The sequence below is a fragment of the Onychomys torridus genome, chromosome 7 (assembly GCF_903995425.1).
Source record: "Onychomys torridus chromosome 7, mOncTor1.1, whole genome shotgun sequence".
NCBI lineage: Eukaryota > Metazoa > Chordata > Mammalia > Rodentia > Cricetidae > Onychomys > Onychomys torridus.
Window position 1 is genome coordinate 108,232,165 of NC_050449.1, and position 26,787 is coordinate 108,258,951.

The 26,787-nt window shown below is 43.8% G+C and overlaps 1 protein-coding gene across 1 annotated transcript in view; it reads left to right on the forward strand.

Annotated features, from left to right (window-relative positions):
* Gadl1 (glutamate decarboxylase like 1) overlaps nucleotides 1-26,787 on the forward strand; it is a 143,516-nt gene that overhangs the window by 54,796 nt on the left and 61,933 nt on the right. The window contains exon 11 of the mRNA XM_036194121.1: nucleotides 19,777-19,976. Within this exon, the coding sequence (XP_036050014.1) occupies nucleotides 19,777-19,976 (200 nt within the window). The remainder of the gene's footprint in view (nucleotides 1-19,776; nucleotides 19,977-26,787) is intronic.

A 26,787-nucleotide genomic window follows, 5' to 3' on the forward strand; every position in this document is an offset into this window, starting at 1 on the left:
ACTCCAACAAAGTCACATCTCCTAATAGTGCCGCTCCTCATGAGCTTATGAGGGCCAATGACGTTCAGACTACCTCACAACCACTGTGAGTTCAGTATGTGCAACTGCTCTGTTGTGTCCAGAAGACCCTGCCTCCTGTAGTACCACCTCTGGCTCTTACAGTCTTTCTTCCTTCTCTTCCACAGGGATCCCTGAGCCTTAGGGGAATGAGTTGTAGTGCAGATACCCCAGTCTGAGCTGAGCATTCCACAATCTCTTGCTCTTTGCCCACTGCAACAAGAAGTGTCTCTGAGGAGGGTTGACAGACAGGCTAATCTAGGTGTCCAGCCATGTAAGTCAGATGGAAAAGTCCATGGTGGGGAGTGGATTGGGATCTGTTGAGTTCCAAGGGCAGCTGAATTGTGTTTTGGTTTTCAGTCTTAAAATACTTATTTATTCTGAGGTAATTACTATGGTAAAGGAATGACCACCCTTTAGAAATGCCCAGAAAAATGAATCCTGAAACTCTCTTGTTGAGAAATTTTCAGAGAGAAATGTGTTTATTACCTACATTTGAACTGACATATTGACAATTTCTGACTCACATGAAATTGAGTGAGTGGAGGAGGATGGAGTCATGTAGTCCTACCTCTAGCTGCTGGGGGATGGCTGCTGGGGAGGAAGAGTCAGCCATCTTTAAGGGTGTGGCCCCTAGTAGATCAGCCACACTCTAGTGGAAGGCCTCACACCCAGGAAAACATAAACAGCACAAGTTGGACTTGACAGTTTTGAAAAATATCAGTAAGAGGATATGAAGTTTGGGGGTGTGGGGTTGGGGGTACATCGGGAAGATTAGGGGAAGAGTGTGAGAGTGAATATGATCAAAACACATCATATGAAATTCTCAGAGAATTAGTTTTTCAAAAAAATTCAATGAAGAATTTCTGGTTCTACATAAGTTACGTTCAGTAACATCTTCTAAAATATCTAATCTACTTTGTTAATATCTTGAGCATGTAGGCAAAATAATTGTTTTTGTATGTTTTGTGTCATTCTTGTGTTCTCACCTTGCAGCTTAATTTTAAAAATATTTTTACATTTCCTTCCTGAAGTAATTGGCTTATCTTACCATCTCCTAGTGGCTATTTCCCTACATCTTTTATTTTACAGCTATCCTTATTAAACTTATTTAATTATCATCACTTCCTTTCATGCTTTTGTTCTGTAAGAATGCTAATTCACCATTTTTCCTCCTTATACTGTTGTTCTGTAAGAATGCTAATTCATATTTGAGGGTATTTTGGGTTCTCTTAGGTTTTGGTGTGAAGTGTTTCATGTCAATCCTTTTCCAATTAATCTATAATAAGAGTGTTGGCTTGGTTTTCTACCCAAGACTGATTTATTCAAGTGACTTCCTCAAGAGCTTACAGGTATGCCATGAGATGCTGCCTTGTGTTGCTGTGGTAAAGTTATGAGCAGCATGAAACTGGAGATTGAGGGACAGAGTTCTTTTTTCAACTCCGCAGTAACTCCTGGAAAAGATCTCATCATGGAGAACACACTTGTATCTCCTCCCTCTTTCCCGAGTAGATGCCTGGACCTGAGGGGTGGGAGGGGTGAGGGTGGGTAGAGGGAACAGCTGCCGAATTTAATTGTGTCAGCTCAGAGGCAGGGATGGAGGCAGCGCCTTCCAGTGTGTGTCAGTAATCCAGTTCACTGTGACATTTAGAGTGGAGGGGAGTCTCTGTTTCCTTTTGTCATGTCAGTCTGCATGTGGCAATGATGGCAGCCGGATATTGGTGCACAAGAGTGCCTGGGGTAGCCTGCTTTCCCAGCAGACTCCAGAGTACTGAGGTGGGCCATGCAAAGTGCCTGGGGACTAAGAGGCCTGCACAAAGGAGTCTGGAAATAGAGGTGGGGATCAACTACTGGGGTTCTGACAGGCAGAGGCAGGAGAAACAGAAAGAGCAAATTGGCTGGAGCTGTGGATGGAGCAGCTGTCAGCCCAGGGCACCTGTGACCACACTGCAGAAGTCAGTTTCATTCCTCACTGTAGCTCTGCAGCATATAACAAGAAAGTAAAAATGTAATATGCTCAGTTACGTTTGAATTCAAGGGGCTTGGGAGATGGCTCAGTGATTAAGAGAACCAGCTATTCTTACAGAGGACCAATGTTCGGTTCCTAGCACACATAAGGCAACTCAAAACCACCTATAACTCTAGTTCCAGGGAGTCTAACACCCTCTTTTGGCCTTAGAGGATACTGTACTCATGGACTCATATACCTCAAAATATACATATAATTTTTTTTATTTAAAACTTTGAATTCAACTAAATAATATGTAAAATTTTACTCTAAGTGGATCCCAAATATTACATAAGCACAATTACATAAGTATAACTATGTAAGCTTATATGAACTTTAAATTTAGTGAAAATACTGTATTTAACTGGTGCTTCTCAGTGGCATTTATAAAATTCTCAGCAGTACTAAATAGACCAAAAAAAAAAAAAAAAAGAAAGAAAGAAAAAACATTAAAGAAAGGTCTTTGTCAACCATGTATTTTGGCCTGGGGGATCACTAATTTGAATTTTTCTGGAAATGATAGGAATAGATATTATGAGTCTGAAGTCATGTGGCTTCATCATACTAATAGTTCACTTAAAGAAAAAGAAAATCTTATTTTGTGCATCTCCATCATGACATAATTGAAATCTGTGACAAAGATATTTGCTGTTAAGCTATACATTAGATATGGTGTGAACACACAGTAAGAGTTACATCGCATCCCCTTAAACCTTTCCCACCACTGGCCCTGCACCACCTGACAAGCGAGAAAAACCAAATCTTTTCAGCTGATGATATGGCCCAGCCGGTGACAGCACCTGCTGCCAAGTCTGATGACCTAACAATTTCAACCCTTCCACATGGTGGCAGGAGAGAGTACTGACTACCACAGGTAATGACCTCCACACAAATGCTGTGGCTTGTGCGCACGCACACACAAGTGCACACATGCACACACACACACACACACACACACACACGCACACACACACACACGGTGGGGGGGGGGGGAAGCAGTGATGGGGGGGACAGGAGGGAGAATGAGCAGGAAAACCTAAAGGTTGAAGTAATATCCCGAGATACAGCATGGATGAGCACCACCTATTTACCTTGAATCCATAATGCATTTGATTTTTAGTTAATTTTTGGTCATTGGATATTCAGAGATCTCTCACAGCTCCCCATTTTCCAACTGGGCTTGAGAACCACACCTTAAGAAGCTATGACCTATGACCTGAAGCTAAATTAGAGAGTCTCAGGGTTAGTTCCAAATTCCCAATCTTCTCTGGCCTTTTGAGCAGTGAAGTAGCCAGGGGAGAAGCTTACTTGTCTGTTTCTATGGATGAGAAGGGACATGATAGGTCAATGGGACCTGGAATGAGAGCCTTGGTTGTAGAAACATCGTGACAGCGCCCTGATGGATTGGGGTTTTAAATCTGGCCCAGAAGCAGGACAGAAAGGAGGAAGATGGGTTGTGTCTTCCCTATTGCTTTTTCCATAGCAATTGTCAGCTCAGGGCATCTCTCTGCAGGCTGCTTCTTCCCAGAGCATTTCATTATGCCACATCGGGAGGCAGCACATGTCACTGTCCTATGTGGATGGTATCTTGACATGTTATTTCTCTGCTTTATTACCAGTTTTGGACAGTTCCACGTGCATATTGTGTGTCAATATCCTGTTACAGAAATTCAGATACTTTCATTTAAAATGCTGTCAGTACCTCCATGTCACTGTAGCCAGCTTCCCAGATGTGTTGTAAGACGCCGTGAAGTCAGTTGCAGCTTTCGGAGCCAGGGAAAACAGGAATCTGTGTGTAGTAAGGAAAGGACTGCTTCTGTCAGTAAGATAGCAGCTTCTAGGGGTTTGAAGCCCTAATGGGCTTGGTCTCCCAATTATGGAAGCCATGGGGGCTCCCCTCACTTAAGGGTTCAATTGAAATCCAAAATGAAAACCTCAGGGGTGGGATTCTTTAAATGTCTCTTTTGGGTAAAAATGATGGTGCTTGAGGGAATGAGACAGCTGTGGTTTGTGGTGAGGTTGAGTTCACTTAGCAGCATACTTGTTTGGTGTTGGCTGCACACTATAGTACTGCATTCATGTAAAGTCTCAGAAGTTGAATTTTCATATATGGGCATACTTCTTTAACTCAGTACTACCATAGGTTTAGGTACTCAGCAGAAACGTTGTCACTTAATTTTTCAAAACATTTGTCATAATTATTTAGAGTGAAAATTGCCAGAAATGGGAGACAGGGCACGTGAGGTCATAAGACGTGTTCTCCATAAGCAAGCTAACAAGCTGCGGGGAGGTGGGGGGTTGTCTCTGGTTCATTTGGGATCCCTGAGTCTGGTTACTGTGTTATCTGTCAGTTCACAGTGTCTTCCCAGAGGAGGTTTAGGACATGGACAGATTTGAGGACTGTGTTGGTATCTGAAATGGAGGTAGGGCAGGAATGTACTAGGTGTCACCCTGTGGTGCTACAAGATACAGTTATTCTTTGATTTCAGAGTATTAGACTCAGATATTGACAACATAGGATCTCTTGGAGAGTGGGGTCATCAGGGTCTAGCACTAGGGAGTAAGTCTGCTCTGCCAGAAGATGGGGCTGCCAGCCAGCTCAGCATGGGTCTCCTGTGGAGGGCTCTGAACACACTGTTAAAAGTTCACTTCCTTTCTCATGGGCAAGTTGAAAACAGACAGTCCATCATCTTTGCCTGGGTCTTCTTTTTTCTCTCACAAAGGGCACCTTGAGGGAACAATGAAATTGGGATTCCAAACCTGTCAAGTGAGACTGGCAGGTAACAAGTCGGTAGAATGTTTGCCTAGCAGAGATGAAGCCCTGGGTTTAATCCCCCAAGCCCCATAAACTGGGTATGATTGTGCCCCCTGTGATCCCAGGACTCGGGAGGCTGGGGCAGAAGGATCAGATGTTTAGAGTTATCCTTGATTCTGTAGAGTTCAAGGGCAGTTGGGGCTACACGGACCCTGTCTAAGACAAGCAAACAATTGGGTAAGCAAAGCAGAATACTCAGGCCCCCACCTCAGCCCACCATTGAATCTCCAAAGCTTATGAGTTCTCAAATCAAGATGGCAGACAGATGCCAAATAATAGATTAACCTCATTTCTCCTGAAACTCTGGATTTGAGAGCCACGTGGTATGCAGAAGTAGAGAATGTTGGTTTAGAAGATGGAGCCTGCTCCGTCTCCTCAGAAGCAAGCCACAGAGAAATTATAGTGCCAATAGCTGTACTAATTCAGCCACTTCCAGTCTCCCAGCCTGTGCAAGGTCCCTTTTAGGCTCCCCTGAATGCAGCCAGCTCCTTGGGCCTTTGCCTGTAGGCTTATCTCTGTAGGCTTTCCTCTTCTAGCCCAGGCTGCACAGGAAATCTATAGGCAGCCACTGTCTCCCAGGACTGGTGTCATGGCTGTTCTAGACCCGCTGTCCCTGTCCCTTTAGGATATTTGCCGTTTCTACTATTTGGTTAGAAACTCTAAGTCTGGTAACTAGAGACCGATTGGGCCAGAGGGTCCTGGGAGCCACCTGGTCCCCCATGGCATCCAGGAGAACCCTTCTGTGTACCCCCCCTTTTCTTCTTTCTCCTGCTTCTTCTCCACCCTCTCCCCTTCCTCCCCATCTCCCCCCACCCCTGCTGTTGGCCAGTAATGAGCTTCCAGTCTCAGATTCATAGTCCTTCCAAACGCACTCTTTCTTCACAGAAGCATTACAAATGGCCAAGAACAACTTCAGCAGAAAGCAGAAAATGAACCCAGACTCAGCCAGTTTCATTACAGAACAATTGTGCTTCTTCTCCGAGTGCAGATGGGTCAACAGAAATTAGAAAAGATAGTTCCGTGCGGTTCTATGCCATCAAATTCATTCCCTAAGGAAATTACGTGGTACTCCTCAAACCAAAGAAGAAGCCAAACCATGGCAATTCTTATCTTCCAAATTCAAATACCTTTCTTAGAAGCCATGTAGTTACTGTGTGAAAAAGATCAAAAACTTGCCTTAATGAAGATGAGTCCTCCCCTTCCCTTCCCTCCCCTCCCCTGTCCCATCTCCCTTTTTATAGTACTGCACTGCAATCCAGGCCTTCAAACAGATTCAGCAAGGGTTCTACAAGTGAGCCACAGCCCTACCCTCCTCTTTGTATTAATTAAAGACAGTATCTCTAATTTCGTGTAAGTGTTTAGTTTTTTTGGACAGAGCTCTAAAAATTGTGGCCATTGAGTTGAACTTGGCTGTTGGGTAGCCAGGAACATTCATCTGAACATGGTGAATGGTGGCCTGCCCCATGCAGTTGCAGACTGCAGTCTTTGTGACAGAAGCAGAGGCCTTTGACTCTCTGATGCTGAGAGCACATGCTCGTCCCACTCTTTGGAGGAGAAAGCATTGCCTGCTCACTTGGATTTCAGTTTGAACCAGGAAGTTCTGGGCTGGAAAATATCTCAGTGTATCAGTCAGCCTGCATACCTGGAAGCCCAGAAAAGTCTCTGTTCAAATTCTGCCTCTGCTTGGGACAGCCCTATCCTGCAAAATCTGAACAAGTCATTGTAGTTTTCTGAACCAACCGCAGGATGTTTCCACTGTGAATGGAGACACTGTTTTGAAAAACAACTTTCTTATCAAATGAGATAATAACTGAGTGCGCAGCACATTGCTGGGCATGTAGGGAGTATGAATGCCATTTGCTCTACCCAGACTTAGGAGTAAGTCATAAATGAACACATGGATTTTTCTGTCTGAACAAATGTCTGCTCATAGGGTAGAAAATTCTTAGTCACTTCAGCAAATTACTGCATTTTATCCTAAGTCTAAGGGAAAGAAACACTTTTATTTTTAACTTGATGGTTTTGGTTCTTGCCAAAGGTTTTATAATGAACTGTCTGGCTCATGTTATTTGTTTGTTTGATTATTTATTTATTTACTTACTTATTTTGAGACATGGTCTGGTATAGCCCAGGCTGGCCTGGAATGTCCCTCATTGTTGACAAAGATCCTGAACTTGAGATCTTCCTGCCCCCACCTCACAAGTGCTGGATTTATAGGTGAGCACCACTATGCCTGGTGGTTAATGTGGTCCAGGGGGGTTCAAACCCACATCTCCAGCCTCCATCATTCATTTTCAACTGATCTCCCAGGCTAGTTTTAAGTAAGAATTCTCATGGCTATACTAACATCAACAATTTCCAATGAAGAACAAGAAAATCACATTTTAGAAATTGCCTTCCTGCCTTGCATTTTTTCACTTCTATAAAATCAATCTCCTGCCTATACTCTGGGCCTCAGAGGCCAGACCTCCAGAGGATGCTTGGCCTCCAAGAAATATAGGCCAGAGGCCTTGCTTGGGAATGTGTAAAATTCTCTGTGAGAAAGAGCCATGCCCTTGTTAGTGGCATTCGAGTAAGCTGGAGACACGGACTGATTTCATTTCATACTGTGCTCTCCGTGTGGAATCTTCTAGCATCAATGCCAAGTAGCATACTTGTTTTCTGTCAGTTGTGTCCAATTTGAATGAGAGCATTTCCCCACATGCCTGTCCACCTATTTCAGGCAGACGCAATTAATCCATCTGGACTGAAAAATGATGTCTGGTATTAATAAATTTTTGTTTCCAGGCATTCATTTAAACATGCCACAAATAATCAAAATATTCCCAGGAGGTGGGCTGCAGTTCGGTGTCATTATCCTCAATTACAGACGAGTGGAAATGTGATATGATGAAGCAAAAGGATATAGCTAAAAACTGTCACATCATTTCCACTTTCAGCCCCCATGCTAAGTGCCCTTCACATGCAGCCACCAATCTGAGCTCTGCCAGCTTGCCCATCACGTTTTCCATCTCCTCTTTGTCTTTCTCCTCCTTCATCTCGCCTGCCATCTTCCTTCTTCCCCCTTTCCTTCTTTGCTCTCCTAATCCTGCCGTATTGTAAGCTGGCTGTTTTGTGTCTTTTGCAATAAAGTAGGGCAAACTATAATCGTTAAACATTCTCAACTTGATTGAATTTGGAACCTCCAAGGAGATAAACCTCTACATGCATCTGTGAGGACATTTCCAGCGAGGTTTAACTGAGAAGGAAGGCCCTTCCCAGCCCATGCTTTAATTTGAGTGACACCACGGGTGGAGTCCCAGACTATATAAAAATGGAAAAAAAAGCAGAAGCTAGCTGGCCCAATAGTTATCTCTCTCTTCTTCCTGCCAATGGTACAATGTCCTTCCCAGTGCTTTCACTGTCAGGCCTTCCCAGTTATGATGGACTGGATCTCTTGAAATCAGTCCGAATACCTCTTCCTTCTTTCAGCTGCCTGTGTTGGGTTATTTGGTTACAGTAGTGAGAAAATACAGTAAGCCAGCATGGGCCAGGAGGAATCACACAATGTCAGGGTTAGAAGCCATGTATGACCAAGATCACAGTTCCCGACTGCAGAGTTGAGTGTGCAAAACCACTCCCACCTTTGCTGATGTGCTTCTAGCTGCTCAACACAAGTGACTGTCATGCACATCACAAGAACAACAAATATGAATGCTGAATGGGTATGTGTTGCTGGCTTTGTCTGGGTGTCATCTCTGAGCTACAGCCCACCAACCTGCATTTTTCATAGCTTGGAGCTTATCTTCCTTCTGAGGAAGATAGCAGAGATATCCATCTTCTGTTGTCTGAGTACAGAGAAGAGTGTCGAGCTCCACCTATGTGCACACACAAAAAAACCAAAGTGTAGGCACTGATAGCACAGAAATGATCCATGCAATAACCCCAGTTTCATGTTCTCCTGAAGACTTGGCATGCCAGCTGAGTCTAGACACAGCACAAACCTGACATCATGCTGATTGAAAGTTTTAGGATGAAACTTTTCATTTTCTTTTTCCATTTTTTCATGTGTGTGTGTGTGTGTGTGTGTGTGTGTGTGTGTGTGTATGCATATTTGTGTGTGTTCACAAGCATGCATATGCATATAGAAACCCAAGACTTGTAACCCAAGAATTATATTAGGAATCCTCCTCAACCACTCTCTCACTTTATTCATTGAGGCAGTATCTCAGAAACCCAGAGCTCACTGATAAGGTTGGTTTCACTAGTCAGCTTGATCTAGAGACCCCCTCCTGAGGTCAGAATTATGGAGAGGTTGCTGTGTCCTCCTGGCATTTATATAGGTTCTGGGGATTTGAAGTCCTCACACTTGTAGAGCAGGAGCTCTAGCCACTGAGCTATCCCCTTTCCAGATCAGGACTTTTCAATGTAAAGCTAAGACCCATCAGAAGAGTGACTTGTCCTCAGCATCATCTGGAAGCTGTAATAATAATAATAATAATAATAATAATAATAATAATAATAATAGCAACAGCAATAATAATAATCATCACCATCATCACATTACCCTTAATACATATGGAAAATTTGAACATTTTTGGTATGGAATAAGATCTTTGCATTAGCATCTGTAAAAACAGGATGAGTAACTTTAATGTGACTTGACATTAAGTCCCATTGTCCCAATTGGTCTTGAGTTATAGAGTCAATTATCAGAGGCACCAGCTTGTCTGATTTTTCCTTTCATGAATGGAGCAAAACAGAATGGAAGAGAAAATCCCAGGGTGCATTCACTGCAGTGGTAAAGTGCACCGTTCCGTGAAACTGTGTCTCAGCTTGTGTCTATGAGGGCGGGCGCTGTGTCTGTCTGTAATAATTTCTTATGGTGGGTTGTCGTCAGAATTTGAATACCACCATTTTAGATTATCATTAGCAGAGAAGGTGTGCTAATAGACACCCAGGGGAAATGGAACACCCCCTCTGCCCTGAGAGAAGCACAACTGGGCTATTTTTAAGTGCTAGTGGGGCAGAAGCAGGACTGCCAAGTGATCCTGCCCTGTCAAATGTCTCCCTATTTATAGAAGCACTCACAGGCCTCCAAGAAACGGAGTCTAACTTCTCTGTCTCATGTAGGCAGTGTCATGGTTTCCAATTATTAAATTGCATTTCTTAAAAATATCTTTTTAGTTCAGCCTTTTCTCAAGTTCGCTCATGCCAACCCTTAGATAGAGGAGTTTAGAGGAGAATTGTGGACACTTCAGGAGAAAATGTGTTCCAGCCTGTGTTCTAGCAACTCTCTGAAAATCCATGTGAGATCAAAGGCTGAAAACTTAGCACTGCCTCCTGTAAGGAGAAGGGGTAGGTGGTCTTCCTACGACAGTAAGCCCCGACAGTCTATGATGCTTGACGGTTCCCAGAGACGTCAGACGGATTCAGCACCTGTGATGTCCGCTCATTGCTGGCAACACACAAATGCCTGTCGTAAAAGCCAGGAAGCTGCTTCTTCCCTTCAACCCCACGCCCTTTCTTCACGCTCTCGACCCTCCCGACCCTCACAGTTCCTCCTCCTTTCTCTCCTTAGTCTCCTTCTTCCTCCCTCCCTCTTTCCTCCCTCCCTCCCTCCCTCTATGCTTTCCCTCATTTTCCTCCCCCTCTCTCTTTCCCCTCTCTCTCTTCTCCATTCTCCTCCCCTCCTCCTTTCCTGGCTAAGAAACCCCTGTCCTGAGGGCTGGTGTTTCTGGAGACCCTCTGTGAACAGCTGTAGAGAGCTGAGAGGAAAGGATCCAGGGGATCAAAGAGGGAAGAGTCAGCCCATGGGGGCTCCATCCAGCAGAGAGCTGGACCCAGCCAGGGAACCATCAGAAGGACCTGCAGAGCTGTGCCCACTACCTTCACAAAACATACAGTCACTTTCCCTGTGCTGGCTTTCCCAAATCATGTTTGGAGCATCCTGGAAAAGGGACACAAACCAGATTGAGTTGCAAAAAGCAGCTCCAGTTCTCAAGAGGTTAGCAAGAGGCTGAAGGTGGAAGACAAAGAGAGTGGATTAAACCTTCCTTCCAGGGCATCACAATTAAACTGTCATGCAGCATTCCTTCTCTGACCGCTGTGGAATTAATGGCATTTTAACTGACGTGGGAGGCAGTCACCACACACATGGACACTGGCAGAGCTTGAGCCAGGCCACGGAAGGCTGACAGGTCATCTTGAGTGGCTGTGGCTGACTGGAAGATACGAAATGAGAGGTTGGAAAGGCAAGGTGGCCTGTTCATCCACCTGTGCAGGGGAGTGGCACACTGTTCACCAGCTCTTCCAAAATACGCTCACAAGGTCCCTAGACACCACCAATCTTCTTCACCAAGCCTGGCATCTGTCTGCCCATCTCGATCTGGCCTGACACCTCCAAGTGACCTGTGATTCAGCACTGAAACTGCCTCGATTCCCACGTCACTCCTTTTTCTCCTTTGTCTCCCATGTCTTTGCTCCCTTGTCTCTCCCCCTCACCCCGCTTCCTTCTTTCTCAGGTCCACTGTCCTTTCACAAGATGCCTTCCTTGACTTTTCTTCAAAGCATGCTGAGGCTTCTTTCTTAACAACAACAATAGTAATGATAATGATAAACCTTTTGCTTTGAGAGTTTCAGACATGAGTATTGTATTTATGTCATTTTCTCCCTCTACTCTCTTCTGTTCCTTCAGTGTTCCTCAACTCCCTTTCAAACTTAGGACCTCTTTTTCAATTGTTATTATACACACACACACACACACACACACACACACACACACACACACACACACACAAATACAGCCTTCTGAGGGTCCATTTAGTTTTGCTTGTATCTGTATGTGTTTAGGATTGACTGCTTGAAGTTAGATAACCTGTTAGGAGGTTCATCCCTGGAGAAGGCTAGATTTACCTCTCTCTGAGCTGAGACATCTAAAGGGCCATGCGTGAAAGGCAGGTATAGATAGTAGTCAGGTTCAGCTACCTTTGTTGGAGGAAGATCATGGGCAACTCTGTAGACTCCCTGTAAGACCTTTATTATATTCTGTCAGCTCTCTCTGCTGTTTTGTGCTATTATGACTATCTGGGCAAATACGTCACTCCATAGGAGAGGTGAGTGTGGACTGTAGCGTTCATTGGATAAACAGTGAGGAGCAGAGTGCCCACAACCTTCTTTCTTCATGAATGTGAACTGGAGAATCTGAGGGAGAGTAAGAATCCTGGGAGGAGTTAAGTGCAGAGGCATGTGCCAGACAGAAGGGGGACAGGGCTTGGCTCAGAGAGTGAGTGTTCCCAGTGGGCACCAGATCACAGCTTCTCCAGAATAATCATCCTCACCTCCACTGGGCACAGGAAAATCCAGCCCAGCTGTTCAGTGACTCTGCCTGAGTTGATACCTATAGCTACATCAAAAGCAGACTCCACATTTCCTCTTTCTCTCTCTATTTTCCCCCAATCAGAAACAAAGCTTAATGTCTGCAGAAGCCTACCTGCAAGGATTTCCTCACGAATCCTTCTCAGTGTGGCAGTTACGATCCCTTGGCCATTCTTTGCCTTTTAGCCAGCTCTCTAGTCACACCACCCCTGTTAATTAACGCTAGTCACACAGAATTAATAGCTAACACCACCCTACCCAAACTCCCCTCTTTCAGCCCTGGGCTGATGTGTTCCCTCCAAAGAGCCCCGTGTGACATCTCTAAGTGATGAACCTTTCCACTGAACTCTGTGGCTCCTTGTTCTTCCTGGACAGCACCTGCTGTGTAGTTTGTGTCTCTGTCTCCTGTTCCCATCAGAAACTTCTTAATGACAGTGACTTTCTGATTCACCATGTCATAACCAGAGCTGGGCATGGCTTTCTGTGTATAATATTAAGTACTTTTATTCTTTACAATTTTATACATGTATACAATGCAACATGAACATGTCTACTCCACTCAAATTTTCCCTTCCAACTCCTCAAAAATCCTGCATCATGGTCCCTCCCAACTTAATCTCTTTTTAATTTGTATGTGTGTGTGTGTGTGTGTGTGTGTGTGTGTGTGTGTGTGTGTGTGTGTGTGTGTAGCACATGTATGCAGGTGCCCACAGAGGCCAGAAGAGGGTGTTGGATCTCCTCGAGGTGAAATTATATACAGTTGTGAAATATACAACATGGGTGCTGGCAACTGAACCTGGGTCCTCTGCAAGAGCAGGAAGTGCTCTTAACCACTGAGCCATCTCTCCACTATGCCCTACTTTTTCTGATAACCTACTAAGTCAAGTTAGTGCTGCTCTGATGTGTATGAGGATGAGGCTATCTACTGGGCAATGTGGAGAAACTTACCAATGGCTACAGAGGAAGAATTATTATTTTCCCCACCTCAGTACTTTTTAGTGGCCCACAACTCAGCATATGACAGCTTGGAGAACTCCTCCATCCATGCCAGAATTTTGGCTGGATTGATCTTGTGGAGGTAACTGCAGCTAGAGTGAGTTCATGGTGTGATGCCCATGTCAAGTCCAGAAGTTTGTATTTCACACTGTTCTCCACGTTTGGCTTTTACTGGATAAGGTTCTAGGTTAAAGCCAAGCCCTTATTTTACTGCAGGCTTAGTTTTGTTTCATATATTACATGATCAAATATCAGCTTAAGTACCTTGTACCACCCTGGGGTTTGTATGCCAAGGATCTTGGCATCATAGTATAAATTCTATAAAAAGATACACAATTTTGGAGTGGATTAATTACTATAAAGACTATATTAATATGCCCATTTGCTAAATAATTAAGAAAAATTTTGCATGTCAATAAGGATGGCATGGGACAGAATATGGGAGAAGCAATAGGAAAGAATTGTTGGTAGCTTTTATTTGGCAAGCTAAAAATGAAGATTGCTGATGAAATAGGAAGGTGTGTGTGTGTGTGTGTGTGCAATGCAGAACGTTGACTCAAAGTAGTCTGTCTGGTCACTGACTGCTGGAGTAGAGACAGCTAAGCTGGATGTTTCCCCTGGAAGTCAAAGGTGTCTTGGGTGATCTGGACAAGAAGATACAATCCGCTGGCTGAGCTGTGCTTTGGATGACATCTGAAAATCTTACCAGATCCAAGCACTCTTTCTACACTTATTTAAACATCCATTGCTTAAGCAGCAGAAAGTAATAAACTAAGAGGTCAAGCCTCAAAACTAAGCAGCCTTGGTTTGAACTCCAACTTCATCATCTCAGAGGCAGACACATGATCTAGGGTATTTAAATTTAAATGCCATCACCATACAGTGTCTAGATAGAGTCTGACTTCAGTAAGTGTCATCTCTGGCCATGGTTATCAAATATGCTGGATTAGGCGTTGTGACACAGAGTGAAAATGAAAGTTGAACTCCATTCTCCTGCCTATCTTTGCTGGGTAATATATCCTGAGCCCTTGGCAGACAAAAGGGCTGGACTCTTCCACCAAGTGTTTACCAGGCATCCTTGCAGATCAGCTATTGTCTTGATTTGGCCAGCAGAAGGTTCAGATGAGAAGTTGGAGGTGAGAGGCCATGTCCCTCTATCTGTGTGGTATCAGAGAACAGAAACCAGGCAACACAGTGTTAAAAACAAAACAAAACAAAACAAAAAAACAAAAACAAAAACCCCCCAAAAAACCAAAAACCCGAAAAATGTACTAACTGGGGAGATGGCTCACTAGGAAAAAGCACTTGCTGGACAAACATAAGGACATGAGTTCAAATCCCTACCAACCCAGGAGAGCACAGACAGCAGGGTTGCTGTGGTTTAGCAGTCCCCAGCATAGCTCAGGTTCAGTGAGAGATCCTGTATGAAGTGAGTAAGGTGGGGAGTGACAGGGAAGGACACTCAGCCTCCTCATGTAGGCTCTGTATACATGTGCACAGACACCCACTGTCTTAGTTAAAGTTTCTGTTGCTGTGATGAAGTACCATGATCAAAAGCAACTTGTGGATGACAGTGTTTATTTTGCTTACACTTCCAATAACAGTTTATGATCAAAAGCAGGAGCTGATGCAGAGGCCATGGAGAGGTGCTGCTTAATGGCTTGTTCTCCATGGCTTGCTCAGCCTGCTTTTTTATAGAACCCTGGACCACCTGCACAGGGGTGGCCCCACCAACAATGGACTGGGCCCTCTCACATCAGTCAGTAATTAAGAAAATGCCTTATATAATTATTAGGCATTTTCTCAATTGAGGCTACCTTCCCTCAGGTGACTCCAGCTTGTAACAAGTTTTCATAAAAACTAGCCCCTCCATACACACATAAATAAATAATAAAATAAAGTAGAAACAGAATGCTATCAGGGACCAGTTCCATAGGGAAAGAAGATCTCATCAGAGAAATGACATTAACTCAAACACAGAGTGACTCAGTGAGGGATTTGTGGTCACACAGCATGGGGAAGGGGCAGGAAAGAAAGCATTGGTAACCAAAGACAAACAAGTTAAACTGAATTAACTGGGTTTTTGGGAAAAGCTAGAGCCAAGAGAAAGGGGTTAAGATTGTGTGTGACAATGTCAGTGGTCAGAGATCGGGGCAGGACCTCCTGTCTAGGCTGACTCAGGCCGGCTTCTATGGCAATAGACAATACAGCCCCACCAAGATGGAGGCTGATGGGGGCCTCTGGGGCCTGGAAAAGCTGATTGTGCAGTTGAGGTGAGGGGCTCTGTCAGCAGTGCCAGGAGCAGACAGGTCTCTCCTGCAGTCTGTTCTCTGCAAACAGCTTCTCCTCAGGATCACAGGTCTCCCTCAGCCATCCCAGTCCCGAGGCTGGCTACTGACCTTGTTAGGAATGGAGCCAACACAGACGATAAGAGGAGAGTAAGGGACAGTCCTGAGGATTGGTACCATTCCATCCTGATCCAGTTGGGCTTGAAGATATAGATGTCATAATCAAATCTATACAAACTCCTACTTGGTTGGGCTTTTTTCGCTTGCCACAGTGTAGGTTCTAATACCTTGTCTAGTAATCCCTAAGGACCATTTGAGTTAATCTCCCATTATACAGCACCTGACATCCTCTCTGGATTCTTGGAGATGGATTCATATTACCAGTATATACCACCCTGCTAGGACCAAGGGTGTGAATGTGAACATTCAAACATAGCTCTTCTGACCATTAGCACAATAGGAAGCAAGGGGATTTTTTTAAATATTGAATTTTACTATATGTAGTACAAAATGTCATTTTCCCTGGATCTATGTGTCTCTTCTCCTAGTTGATGTATGTCTTGAAACTAATAGACATCACATCACTTATTAGTGAAATAAATTATTTCATTTATTTTTGATAACTAAATCTCAAGCCTTCAGTGTTTTTTGTTTTTGCTTTTTTTTTTTTTTTTAATGAAACCTTCCCAGGCCAGAGGATTTCTCCAAGCAGTGACATCAACTGTGCCGCTGCTGAAGAACCCTCACATTTTTGTGCTCTGTTTCCTCGTCGTCTTTTGTTGCGTTTACCTGTGACCAAGTGGTTTGTCTTCTGATTTAGTTTCCCCTGTCTCAGTCACTCATGTCAGCCCCCAAAGCTTGCATGAGACATGGCTAATAGTCATCACTTTTTGCTTTGTTTTGTGTGCATGTGTATGTGTGTATTGTGTATATAAATGTGTTCTTGTGTGCAGGAATTTGTGCATGTGTGCACATACATGAGAGAGACAGAGATATAGAGATAGAGGAGACAGAGACAGAAAGATGAGAGGGGGGGAGAGAGAGAGAGAGAGAGAGAGAGAGAGAGAGAGAGAGAAAGCAAGAAAGAAAGAAAGAAAGAAAGAAAGAAAGAAAGAAAGAAAGAAAGAAAGAATTTGAGCACACATGCTGTGGAAGCCATGGGTTAATCTTGAGTATCATGCCTTAGCCACTGTTCACTTTATTTGTTTCCAAAGGATCTCTCATTTTCACTTGAAACTCAGTGATTAGGCTGATTGGCTGGCCAGTCACCCAAGAATTTATTGTCTTTACCTCCTTGGTGCTAATATTACATACACATGCCTGTTTGTTTATTTTTTTTTATTTTCTCCCTTTTTTAAAAATTATATTTGTGTTTTAATTTTACACATCAGCCATGGGTTCCCCTGTCCTCCCCCCTCCTGCCCCCACCACTACCTTCCCCCCATCCCCTCTTCTCCATTCCCATCTCCTCCAGGGCCAAGACTCCCCTGGGGATTCATTTAAACCTGGTAGATTCAGTACAGGCAGGTCCTGTCCCCTCCTTCCAGGCTGAGCAAAGTGTCCCTGTGTAAGCCCAAGGTTCCAAACAGCCAGCTCATGCACTAAGGACAGGTCCAAGTCCCACAGCCTGGGTGCCTCCCAAATAGTTCAAGCCACTCAACTGTCTCACTTATCCAGAGGGCCTGATCCAGCTGGGGGCTCCACAGCCTTTGTTTCACAATTCGTGTGCTTCCGTTCGTCTGGCCTTTCGTCCCCATGCTTTTTCCAATCCTGGGCTCAACAATTCACGCTCCCACAGTCCCTCCTCCTTCTCAACAACTGGACACACAGAGCTCCACCTGGGGCCTGGCCGAGGATCTCTGCATCCACTTCCATCAGTTATTGGATGAGAGTTCCAGCATGACCATTAGGGTGTTTGGCCATCTGATCAGACATTTAAGGAATTGCTCAACATCCCTAATTATCCAGGAAATGCAAATCAAAATGACTCTGAGATACCACCTTACACCTGTCAGAATGGCTAAGATCAAAAACACAGAAGACAGCTTATGCTGGAGAGGATGTGGAGCAAGGGGAACTCTCCTCCACTGCTGGTGGGAATGCAAGCTTGTACAGCCACTTTGGAAATCAATATGGCGCTTCCTTAGAAAATTGGGAATCCATATCCCCCAAGACCCCATATCCCCCAAGACAGCTGTAGCACTCTTGGGCATATACCCAAGGAATGCTCAATCCTACCACAAGGGCATTTGCTCAGCTATGTTCTTATCAGCATTGTTTGTAATAGCCAGAACCTGGGAACAACCTAGATACCCTTCAACTGAAGAATGGATAAAGAAAATATGGTACATATACACAATGGAGTACTACTCAGCAGAGGAAAACAATGACATCATGAGGTTTGCAGGCAAATGGATGGATCTAGAAAAAAATCAGCCTGTTTGTTTTTAAAGGTTTATCTCCTTACTTACTTTGCTTATGTGTGTAATGTGCATGCCTGTGAGGGTTTATGTGTAACATGTACATGAAAGGACCAATGGATGGGCTGGAGAGATGGCTCAGTGGTTAAGAGCATTGGCTGCTTTTCTAGAGGTCCTGAGTTCAATTCCCAGCAACCACATGGTGGCTCACAACCTTCCGTAATGAGATTCTGGCCTACAGGCAAACATGCAGGCAGAATACTGTATACATAATAAATAAACAAATGTTTAAAAAAATAAAAAGAACCAATGGAGGCATTAGGTCCCCTGGCACTGGAGTTAGAGGCAGTTATGCACCACAATGTGGGTGCTGGGAACTAAACACAGGTCCTCTGCAAGGTCACTAAACACTCTGAGAACCCCAGCCCCAGCCTGTTTTGTTGCTGTTGATGTGGGTTCTAGAAATTGAACTCAGATCCTCGTGACAATGTGGCAAACACTTTATTTTAACTGAGCTGTTTCCCCAGCATCTGAAGCTCACTGGTATTGAGATTCTTTTCCAATCTTTCATAGCTGATAAAAGTGACCTCACAGTTACTATGGGAGGATAAATACTTGTCCCTGAGTTGTGGAGGATCATGCATGCTTTGTCATGAAAACATACGCAGTGGTCTTTTGATGTCTTGCCACCAGACTGGAGGTGCTGTGGAAACTATAACCATATTCTCTGACCATTGCAGTGAGGAGATTCTGTGGCCATAGCTGTGATGAGCCTCAAGATTTTTGGGAAAACCCAAGTAGCCTTAAGCTAGGAACTTTTACTACCTTGATGTTCAGGCTAAAGTAACCTATTCTGTGGAGTGACCACCATGAATGGCCATCCCAGCCAGGTTGAAGGCTGCCCAATGTGCCTTCAATTGTTGTTTTACAGAGATTTGAGATTTCCTCCTCACACTTCTTATATAATGTTTTACATTATATAAAGCCATGTTTTTATAATAAAACATGTTTAGACCCATATTAATACTCACAGAAGACAATACTGCTATTAAAACTGGAAACTCATCTTTTTCCTTTTTTTCATTTTTGTTAGTTCTTTGAGAATTTTTGTATGATGTGTTTTGATCTTATTTATTCTCCTCTCCCAACTCCTTTTTATTTTTGTTTTAAACTCATCAGTCCAGTTTGAGCTGCCCATATACTTGGGTGAGTGGCTGTCACTGAAACATGATCAACCTGCCAGGAATAACACCCTTAAAGAAAACTGATTCTTCAATATTAGTTGTCAATAGCTTCTCAGCTAGAGGTAGGACCACATGCCCACTTTCCCCTATCTCTGCTAGGATTTATCTGGCTCAAGCTTATGCAGGGCTAGTATGTGCTGCTGTAACCCCTGTGAATTCACAAGCACATCCACCAGGTCTAGAAAGTGGTTTCCTTGCTGCCATCCAGGGCTTCTTACAAGCATTCAGACTCTACTTCCAAAATGGTCTGTGAGCCTTGGGAGGAGGGTGTGACATAGATGCCTTATTTGCTGTGTAACCAGTTGTGAGTCTGTGTCAATCATCATCTACTGAAGAAAGAAGCTTCTCTGGTGAGCATTAAGAGATGCACTGATCTCTAGGTATAGCAGTAAAGGAGCCCATCTCCATGCCATGTGGGCAGGTAGGTGAGTCCCTGGTGGGACAAACCTATCTTCATTTGGAAGGTGTTACCATCAAGTGGTGTGTACCTCTGGCACAAGTAGCAGAATGTCAAGCAGGGTTTGTTTCTGTTGACATGGAACTTTCTTTAAAGTTAATGGGCTCAGACTCTCCTTTACTTTCTTTGTCAAAGGATCTTCTTAAGAAGTGCTACTCTGCCAAAGCGACCTACCTGTTCCAGCAGGATAAATTCTATGATGTCAGCTACGACACAGGAGACAAATCCATCCAGTGTAGCAGGAGACCTGATGCATTCAAATTCTGGATGACCTGGAAGGCTCTGGGCACATTAGGACTGGAGGAGAGAGTTAATCGTGCCTTTGCTCTATCTAGGTATGTGTGTGTGTGTGTGTGTGTGTGTGTGTGTGTGTGTGTGTGTGTGTTAGAAAGACCAAATGAAAATTGCGTTGCTAGATTCTATATATACTCTTTACTTCTGAGTTTCTTTTTACACACAGTAAACATTTCTTTAGTACCTACTATGTCTTAGAATATGTGCAGAGAAGTCCACTACCTTCCCTTCAAGCCACTGAGGGGCACACTCAGGTGAGAGAGCAGGATCAATGAAACATAATAAAAATTCTTGAAAAGCCTGAATGGTGGCATATACCTGTAACCATAGTATCTGGGAGGCTGAGGCAGCAGGACTTCTTGGAGTTTAAGACCAGCCATGACTGTATAGAAAGAACCTGTCTTTTAAATGAATAAATACATTTAATTACATACTTTCAAAATTAGCATTCCTGAATCTATATTTTTTTCCCAAGGAAATAAAAACTTCTTCATCTATGTTTTATCAGCCATGGGAACCTGATGATGCTGAGTGTTTGGAGAACCATGGTTACCACCTCCTCCTGCTATCCTTTAAAATCTGGCCTATTGCTAAGCATGGAAGGACAGACCAATTCAGTTTTAATTTTTGTTTTTATTCAAACATGGTTTTACTATGTAGCTCTGGCTGTCCTGGAACTCAATTTGTAGACCAAGCTGGCCTTGAACTTAGAGATCTACCTGCCTTGGCCTCCTGAGTGAAGGGATTAGGGCTTGTACCATCGTGTCAGGTGGGACAAACCAATTCAGAACTAGTGGTACTGTTTACCCTGCTGTGTAGCTTGGGAAAGTGTGTGGACTCCTTGCATCTCAGTTCTAATCCAGCAAAGTAAAAATAATGGAAATTATTTCAAATAACTTTTTAAAGATTTTATTTATTTTCATTTTATGTACATGAGTGTTTGCCTACATTATGCATAGACACCGTGTGTGTTCAATGCCCACAGAGTCTACCTCAGTGGGGCAGGAAGTACCCTCTACCAGGATAGGTAAAGAGTTGGCCTTGGCACTTGGAGAAGACAGGAGTCAGTAATTCAGGTGATGGTTCTTTAAGAAGCATTTTAGGAGGCTGTAGAGGTGCCTCAGTAGTTAAGACCACTGGCTGTTCTTCTGAAGGACCCAGGTCTGCTACCAGAACCCACATGGCAGCTCACAAGGTTGGCGACTCTAGTTCCAGGGGAATCTGACACCATCTTCTGACCTCTGAAGGAACCAGGCACACATGTGATAAACAGACATACATGCACATTAAATAATCAAAGAAAAAAGAATTAGTTTAGTGCCTGTAAATATTGTAGTGTATTACTATGGATGTATTCCATGCAAAACACAATTCTTAGCACAAAGAGAATAAGAAATGGTTGGTTTTGAGCCAAATATTAGTGGCCATCACTCTGGAACACAGATTAAGCTTGTCCTGTAAGACTTACTCTGTCATAGAAGTAGTCCATGAGATCTTTAGTTACAGAACAAGTGCAATCAAAAAGAAAACCATAAGTCAAGACATTTACCAAAAACATTGGTGGGAATCACAGGGAGGCAGATTATAGCAGTACAGTGTAAACCTCCTCCTAGCTTTTAGAGGCCATGTGATGAGAGTCTAGCTTTTGGATTAGTGAAAATTAAAGTTTGTTAAAAATAGATTTTAAAGATTTTGTTTAATAGCCAAAGTGGTGTTAGGTCAGAGGTGAACAACTGTTGTGGCCAGCACAGCTGTGGGCATAAGGGGACCTGGAAAGGAGGGTAGTGGTAATCAGAGACACAGGACTCTGGCTTCATTTCAGGAATGAACAATTTTTATGTTGCTATTTATACAGAGTTTAACTAGCTACTAAAGGTAGCTCTGCAAGCAGAAATTGAGCAAATTGTCTTTTGAACCCCTTGGTCTGAATTCCTTCTTCCACACTTCCCTGCCCTTTGGTCTTGATTGCTGGTGAGGACGTTCCTCATCAGAGGTTAGCACATGCCTACAGCTTTCTGCAGTCATACGGCCACATCTCTGCAGGATTTGTGTCTCAGAAAGGAACTGCAGGCCATTTGGACCCCATGGGCAATAACGGCTATTAAGATTAGAGATAGCCCAAGGGGACTGGAGAAATAGCTCAGTGGATAAGCAGTTCTTGTGCAAGCCTGAAGACTCGGGGTTTGGGTACCCCCAAACCTAAGTAAAACCAAATGTGGTGGTTAGTGAACATCTATAATTCCAGTGCTTCTCAGGAGAGATGGGCAGAGACAGGAGAGTCCTCGACATGCAGCCCTGGCATATATAATGGAGAACAATAAAGACTCCCTGTCTCAAACGATGTGGAAAGCAAGGACTGACACCATGGCAGTCCTCTGACCTTGACATGCAAGTGGCCGCACTCAAACATGTACACACACACACACACACACACACACACACACACACACACACACACATAAAATTAAATAAATAAAAATGCTTTTAAAAAATCGGTTGAGCCTTGGAGGAACGTGCCTTAACTAGAGATGGGGTTAATGTGCCCCTGCTAGAAGTACAGAGACAATCACCCAGCAATGAGAACAGGGGACTGTTTACAATAAATATTCATACCTGCCCATTAAATTAAAATAAAAGTCAGGAAGCTGTGCCCCTGGTTCCTATTTTCTTGTACTATTTAAATGTGGCAGGATGTGGTGTTATTTTGCCAAAGCCTCCCAGTGACTCAATGACAGGTGTCTTGAAATAAGGCAAGATATAAATATTTGATGATGGTATTTATTCTGAAGTTAATATTCATCTCAGGGTGGATTGGAGTTTAGAGTCGAAGGATACTTTCTAATTCTTTCAGACGCAGTATCACAGGAGGATAAATGTTAACATTTCAATTCAATTCAACAAATCCTTATTGTTTGTAAACGTTTGTCAAGTTGAATTGAGTGGAATTAACATTTCAGTGAATAGCGCTGCAGGCTCTGTGACCTATATTTAAATATTTGAGAAAAACATCCCCCTGCTTTCATGCTGTTATTCAGAATGGGTTTTTGTACCTCTCATCTTTCCATGCTCCTGATGACAATATATTCCTGGGGTCAGCAAAAGTCACATTATCCTCCTGTGCCCAATGCCAAGAGAGGGGACAGAGTCCTTTTCCTCACCTTCCTCCAAATGACTGTGAAATGACAAGCTTGGAGACTGTTTCTCTAGGATTAAGAATCTTAGAATCCTGGTCTAATTTCTTTCTGAAGTTGCTGATTGGCTTGTAGCCCTGCTTTGTTTTGTTTTCCTTTTTTTTTTTTTTTTTTTTAAAGTCGGCTATTATCTCAATTCTGGTGTGTATTCTTTGGGTGTGAACCATGAGATTAAAGGCAGATAGACTGGCTGTCAGGAGAAACACCTCAGTTAACACTATCTGCCTTTGTCCTAGGTTTACTATTGCTGTGAAGAGACACCATGACCAAGGCAGTGAATAAAAGAAAGCATTTAACTTGGGCTTGCTTACTGTTTGTGAGAGTTAGTTCATGACTAGGAACACAGCAACAGGCAGGAAGGCATGGTGCTCTAGCAGTAGCTGAAAGCACAAATCAGATCCCAAAGTTGGAGGCAGAGAGAGTGCATGACTAGGCCTGGCATGGGCTTTTGAAACCTCTAAGCCCACCCCCAGTGACATACCTTCTACAACAAGGCCACACCTCCTCGTCCTTCTGAAATAGTTCCACTAACTGGAAACCAGACATTCAATTACATGAGTCTATGCAGGCCATTCCTACTCAAACCACCACAGCCTTTTAAAGTGTTGTAAATATCATTATTGTGGGAACTAAACACTACCATGAGTTGGGTTTTCAGAATCCCTTACACTCAGCAGTGGGTTCTCATCAGCCTCCCCAAACTGGTCCCAGAACTCATTGATGACAAGAGTCAGATTATTGCTTTAATCACATGACTAAAAATTCTGATATTGTTTGTCTGTAAGCCCATGGGAATTCAGTCCAGAGTTTACCTGATATCGTGCATGTTCAGAAAGCTCTGTTTCTCTCTGTTTCTACTCTACTCTGAGTAAAGTCAGCTATTTTACCATCAAGAGCAATTAACATCCCCCAGTAGATTACAGCAAGGTGGGCCTGATGAGGGGACCAAATTGAGGAGGCACATACATGTGGTGATATTTTATTTGTGCTCTAACAAATAAAGCTTGCCTGGGGATCAGAGGACAAAGCCAGACACTATATTAAACATAGAGGTCAGGCAGTGGTAGCACACACCTTTAATCCCAGCATTCAGGAGGCAGAGATTCATTGGCATCTCTGAGAGTTTAAGGCCATACAGGGAACAGAGCCAGGCATGGTGGTGCACGCCTTTAATCCCAGCACTAGTTAACCATAGAGGCCTGGAGGTCTGTACAGACAGACAGGAAGTAATAGAGCTGAGCGGAAAGAGGAAGTGATGTATCTGGGCGGAGAGAGGAAATAAGATGGCAGGGCACAGAAAGGTATATAAGGCATGAGTATACTGGCAATAGCTCTCTTGGGCTAAGGATTTCCTAGTGGTAAGGACTTGTAGCTGGCTTGTTCTATTCTTCTGATCATTCAGCTTTCACCCCAATATCTGGCTCCAGGTTTTTATTAATAAGACCATTTAGCAATTTGTGTTACATATACATCATTAACATTCTGGTGTACCTAAGATATTATTCCTCAGGCCGTCGATCAGGTGTCTTAGATACTGAAGATACAGCATTTTCCCTGCCCAGCCCAGCCATAATCACCCTTCCACATTCCTGAATCTAAACAGGGCCTCATTCTGAAATTGGTATGTTTGCCTTAAGATGGAAGGACAAGATTTGGATAGAACAGTGTCCAAATAATTACCTCTCCTTCCCTGGCAAAGCAAGGATGATACATTTTAAAACAAGATTTTTATTTATTCTTTGATCATTTCCTACATATGTACAATATAGTATTTGTTTATATTCATCTCACACTCCCTCCCTCCAACTCCTCTTGCATCTCTGCCATATCCTCGTACCCACTTCATAACCTCCTGTTTTGTTTTGTTTTCTTTTTCTAATAACCCACCGAGTCTAATTAGTGCTGCCCATGAAGGCACAGGTGTACAACTATTTACCAGCATGGGCTCCCAACCAGGGCCACACCCCTAAGGAAAACTGACCATCCTTCCCCAGCAGCCCTCAGCTCTCAGGAGCTCCTCAGCCAGGAAGCCTTTCCTCACCCATGCTGGAATGGTGGCTGACTTGGCTTGTGCAGCAACCACAGCTACTGCACGTTCATCGGGGCACGGGGCACGTAGTGCTTAGAACACACTGTTTCGTCCCAGTCCTCTCCGACACTTGAAGAGCAGATATGTTTAAAAGGTGAAGGACTCTGATCACGTGGGCTATCGGAAATCTGGAAAGAAGGGAAGGGGACCACTGCTAGGGATTCTTCTCCTCTCCGTGTGACCCTCCCATTCCGACTGGGAACATGGCATTTCTCTCCAGAAATAGCAGTGATTCCAAATCCCTTCTCTTTGGGTTGTTGAGGAATCAGTGCCTTATGAGCCCAAAGCAGCAAGGTGTGGGCATTACTGAAACCCTGAGTTGGGGGTGGGTGGGGATGGGGCTTAACATCACCTCTTCTAGGACTGGGAGATGGCTAAGTAGGAAAAGTGTTGTCTATAAAAGCATGAGGACCCACTACCCACATCAAATGTCAACATAAGGCTGGAGAACTGGATCAATATTAAGAGTGCTTGCTGATCCTGCAGAGGATCAGAAGTCTGTTCCTAACACCCTTGTGAGGTAGTTCACAACTGCCTATAACTCCAGCTCCAGGTGATCTGGTGCCCTTTTATGGCCTTCAGGCACATGCACACATCATAGATATGTGTGCACATATCATCCCCCCCCCTATACACACACATGCACATATTTTTTAAATGAACAGAAAAAGAAGCCAGGTGCACTGTTTATACTGTAATCAGGGCTAAGGACTCTGGGACAGGAGGGTCCTATAATTGCTGCTGGCCGGGTAGTCTAGGTGAATCAGTGACTCCAGGTTCAGTAAGAGATCCTGTCTCAAAAATTAAGGTGGAGAACAACTGAAGAAAACACACAGTGTTGACCTATTACCTCCACGTGCACACAATGCATCCCCACATGTGCACATACATGCGTATACATGCATACACACATGCACACACACATATACTCATGTGGGGGGAGGGAGAGGGAGGGAGTGTGAGGAGTGGATGACTATGTGTTTCTGATACCTGTCTAGAGAAGCCAGCCCTGTTTTAGAGCCAGGGCTACCTGTTGCTTCTAGCCCCTCCTAGGCCTTTGCTGCGGCATTCTGGTTAAATGGATGTTCACTGGGGGGCAATTTTTAAGGCATGCTAGAAGAAGCATTTATGTGAGTCTCAACAACAACAGCAAGCTGCAGAGGCTTCCATTCTGCTGGTTTATGGGGTCTCCAGCGTGCCATTCATTAATCCCCTTGACACACAATCTGTAGTCTCTCAGGCAGAATCCGACTCATAGACTTGTGTGAATGCTGGGGGATTAACCATTTCCTGTCTGGAGAAAGCCAGAGGTGCTACCTAGTGTTTTGGGGCTTTTGTCAGAAGGAAGGGCAGAACTGGAGGGGCCAACATTGTCATATTTATTTTCTCTGAACATTTAATGGGCTGGAGTGATGGCCCTGAGCCTGAGAACATTTGCTCTTTCAGAGGACCCGAGTTCTAATCCCATCACTTATTTTAGATGGCTCACTCTAGCACTGGTGCTCTGACATCCTTTTCTTGCCTCTGTAGGAACCCACATATATGTGGCATACACACACAAAACAACAACAA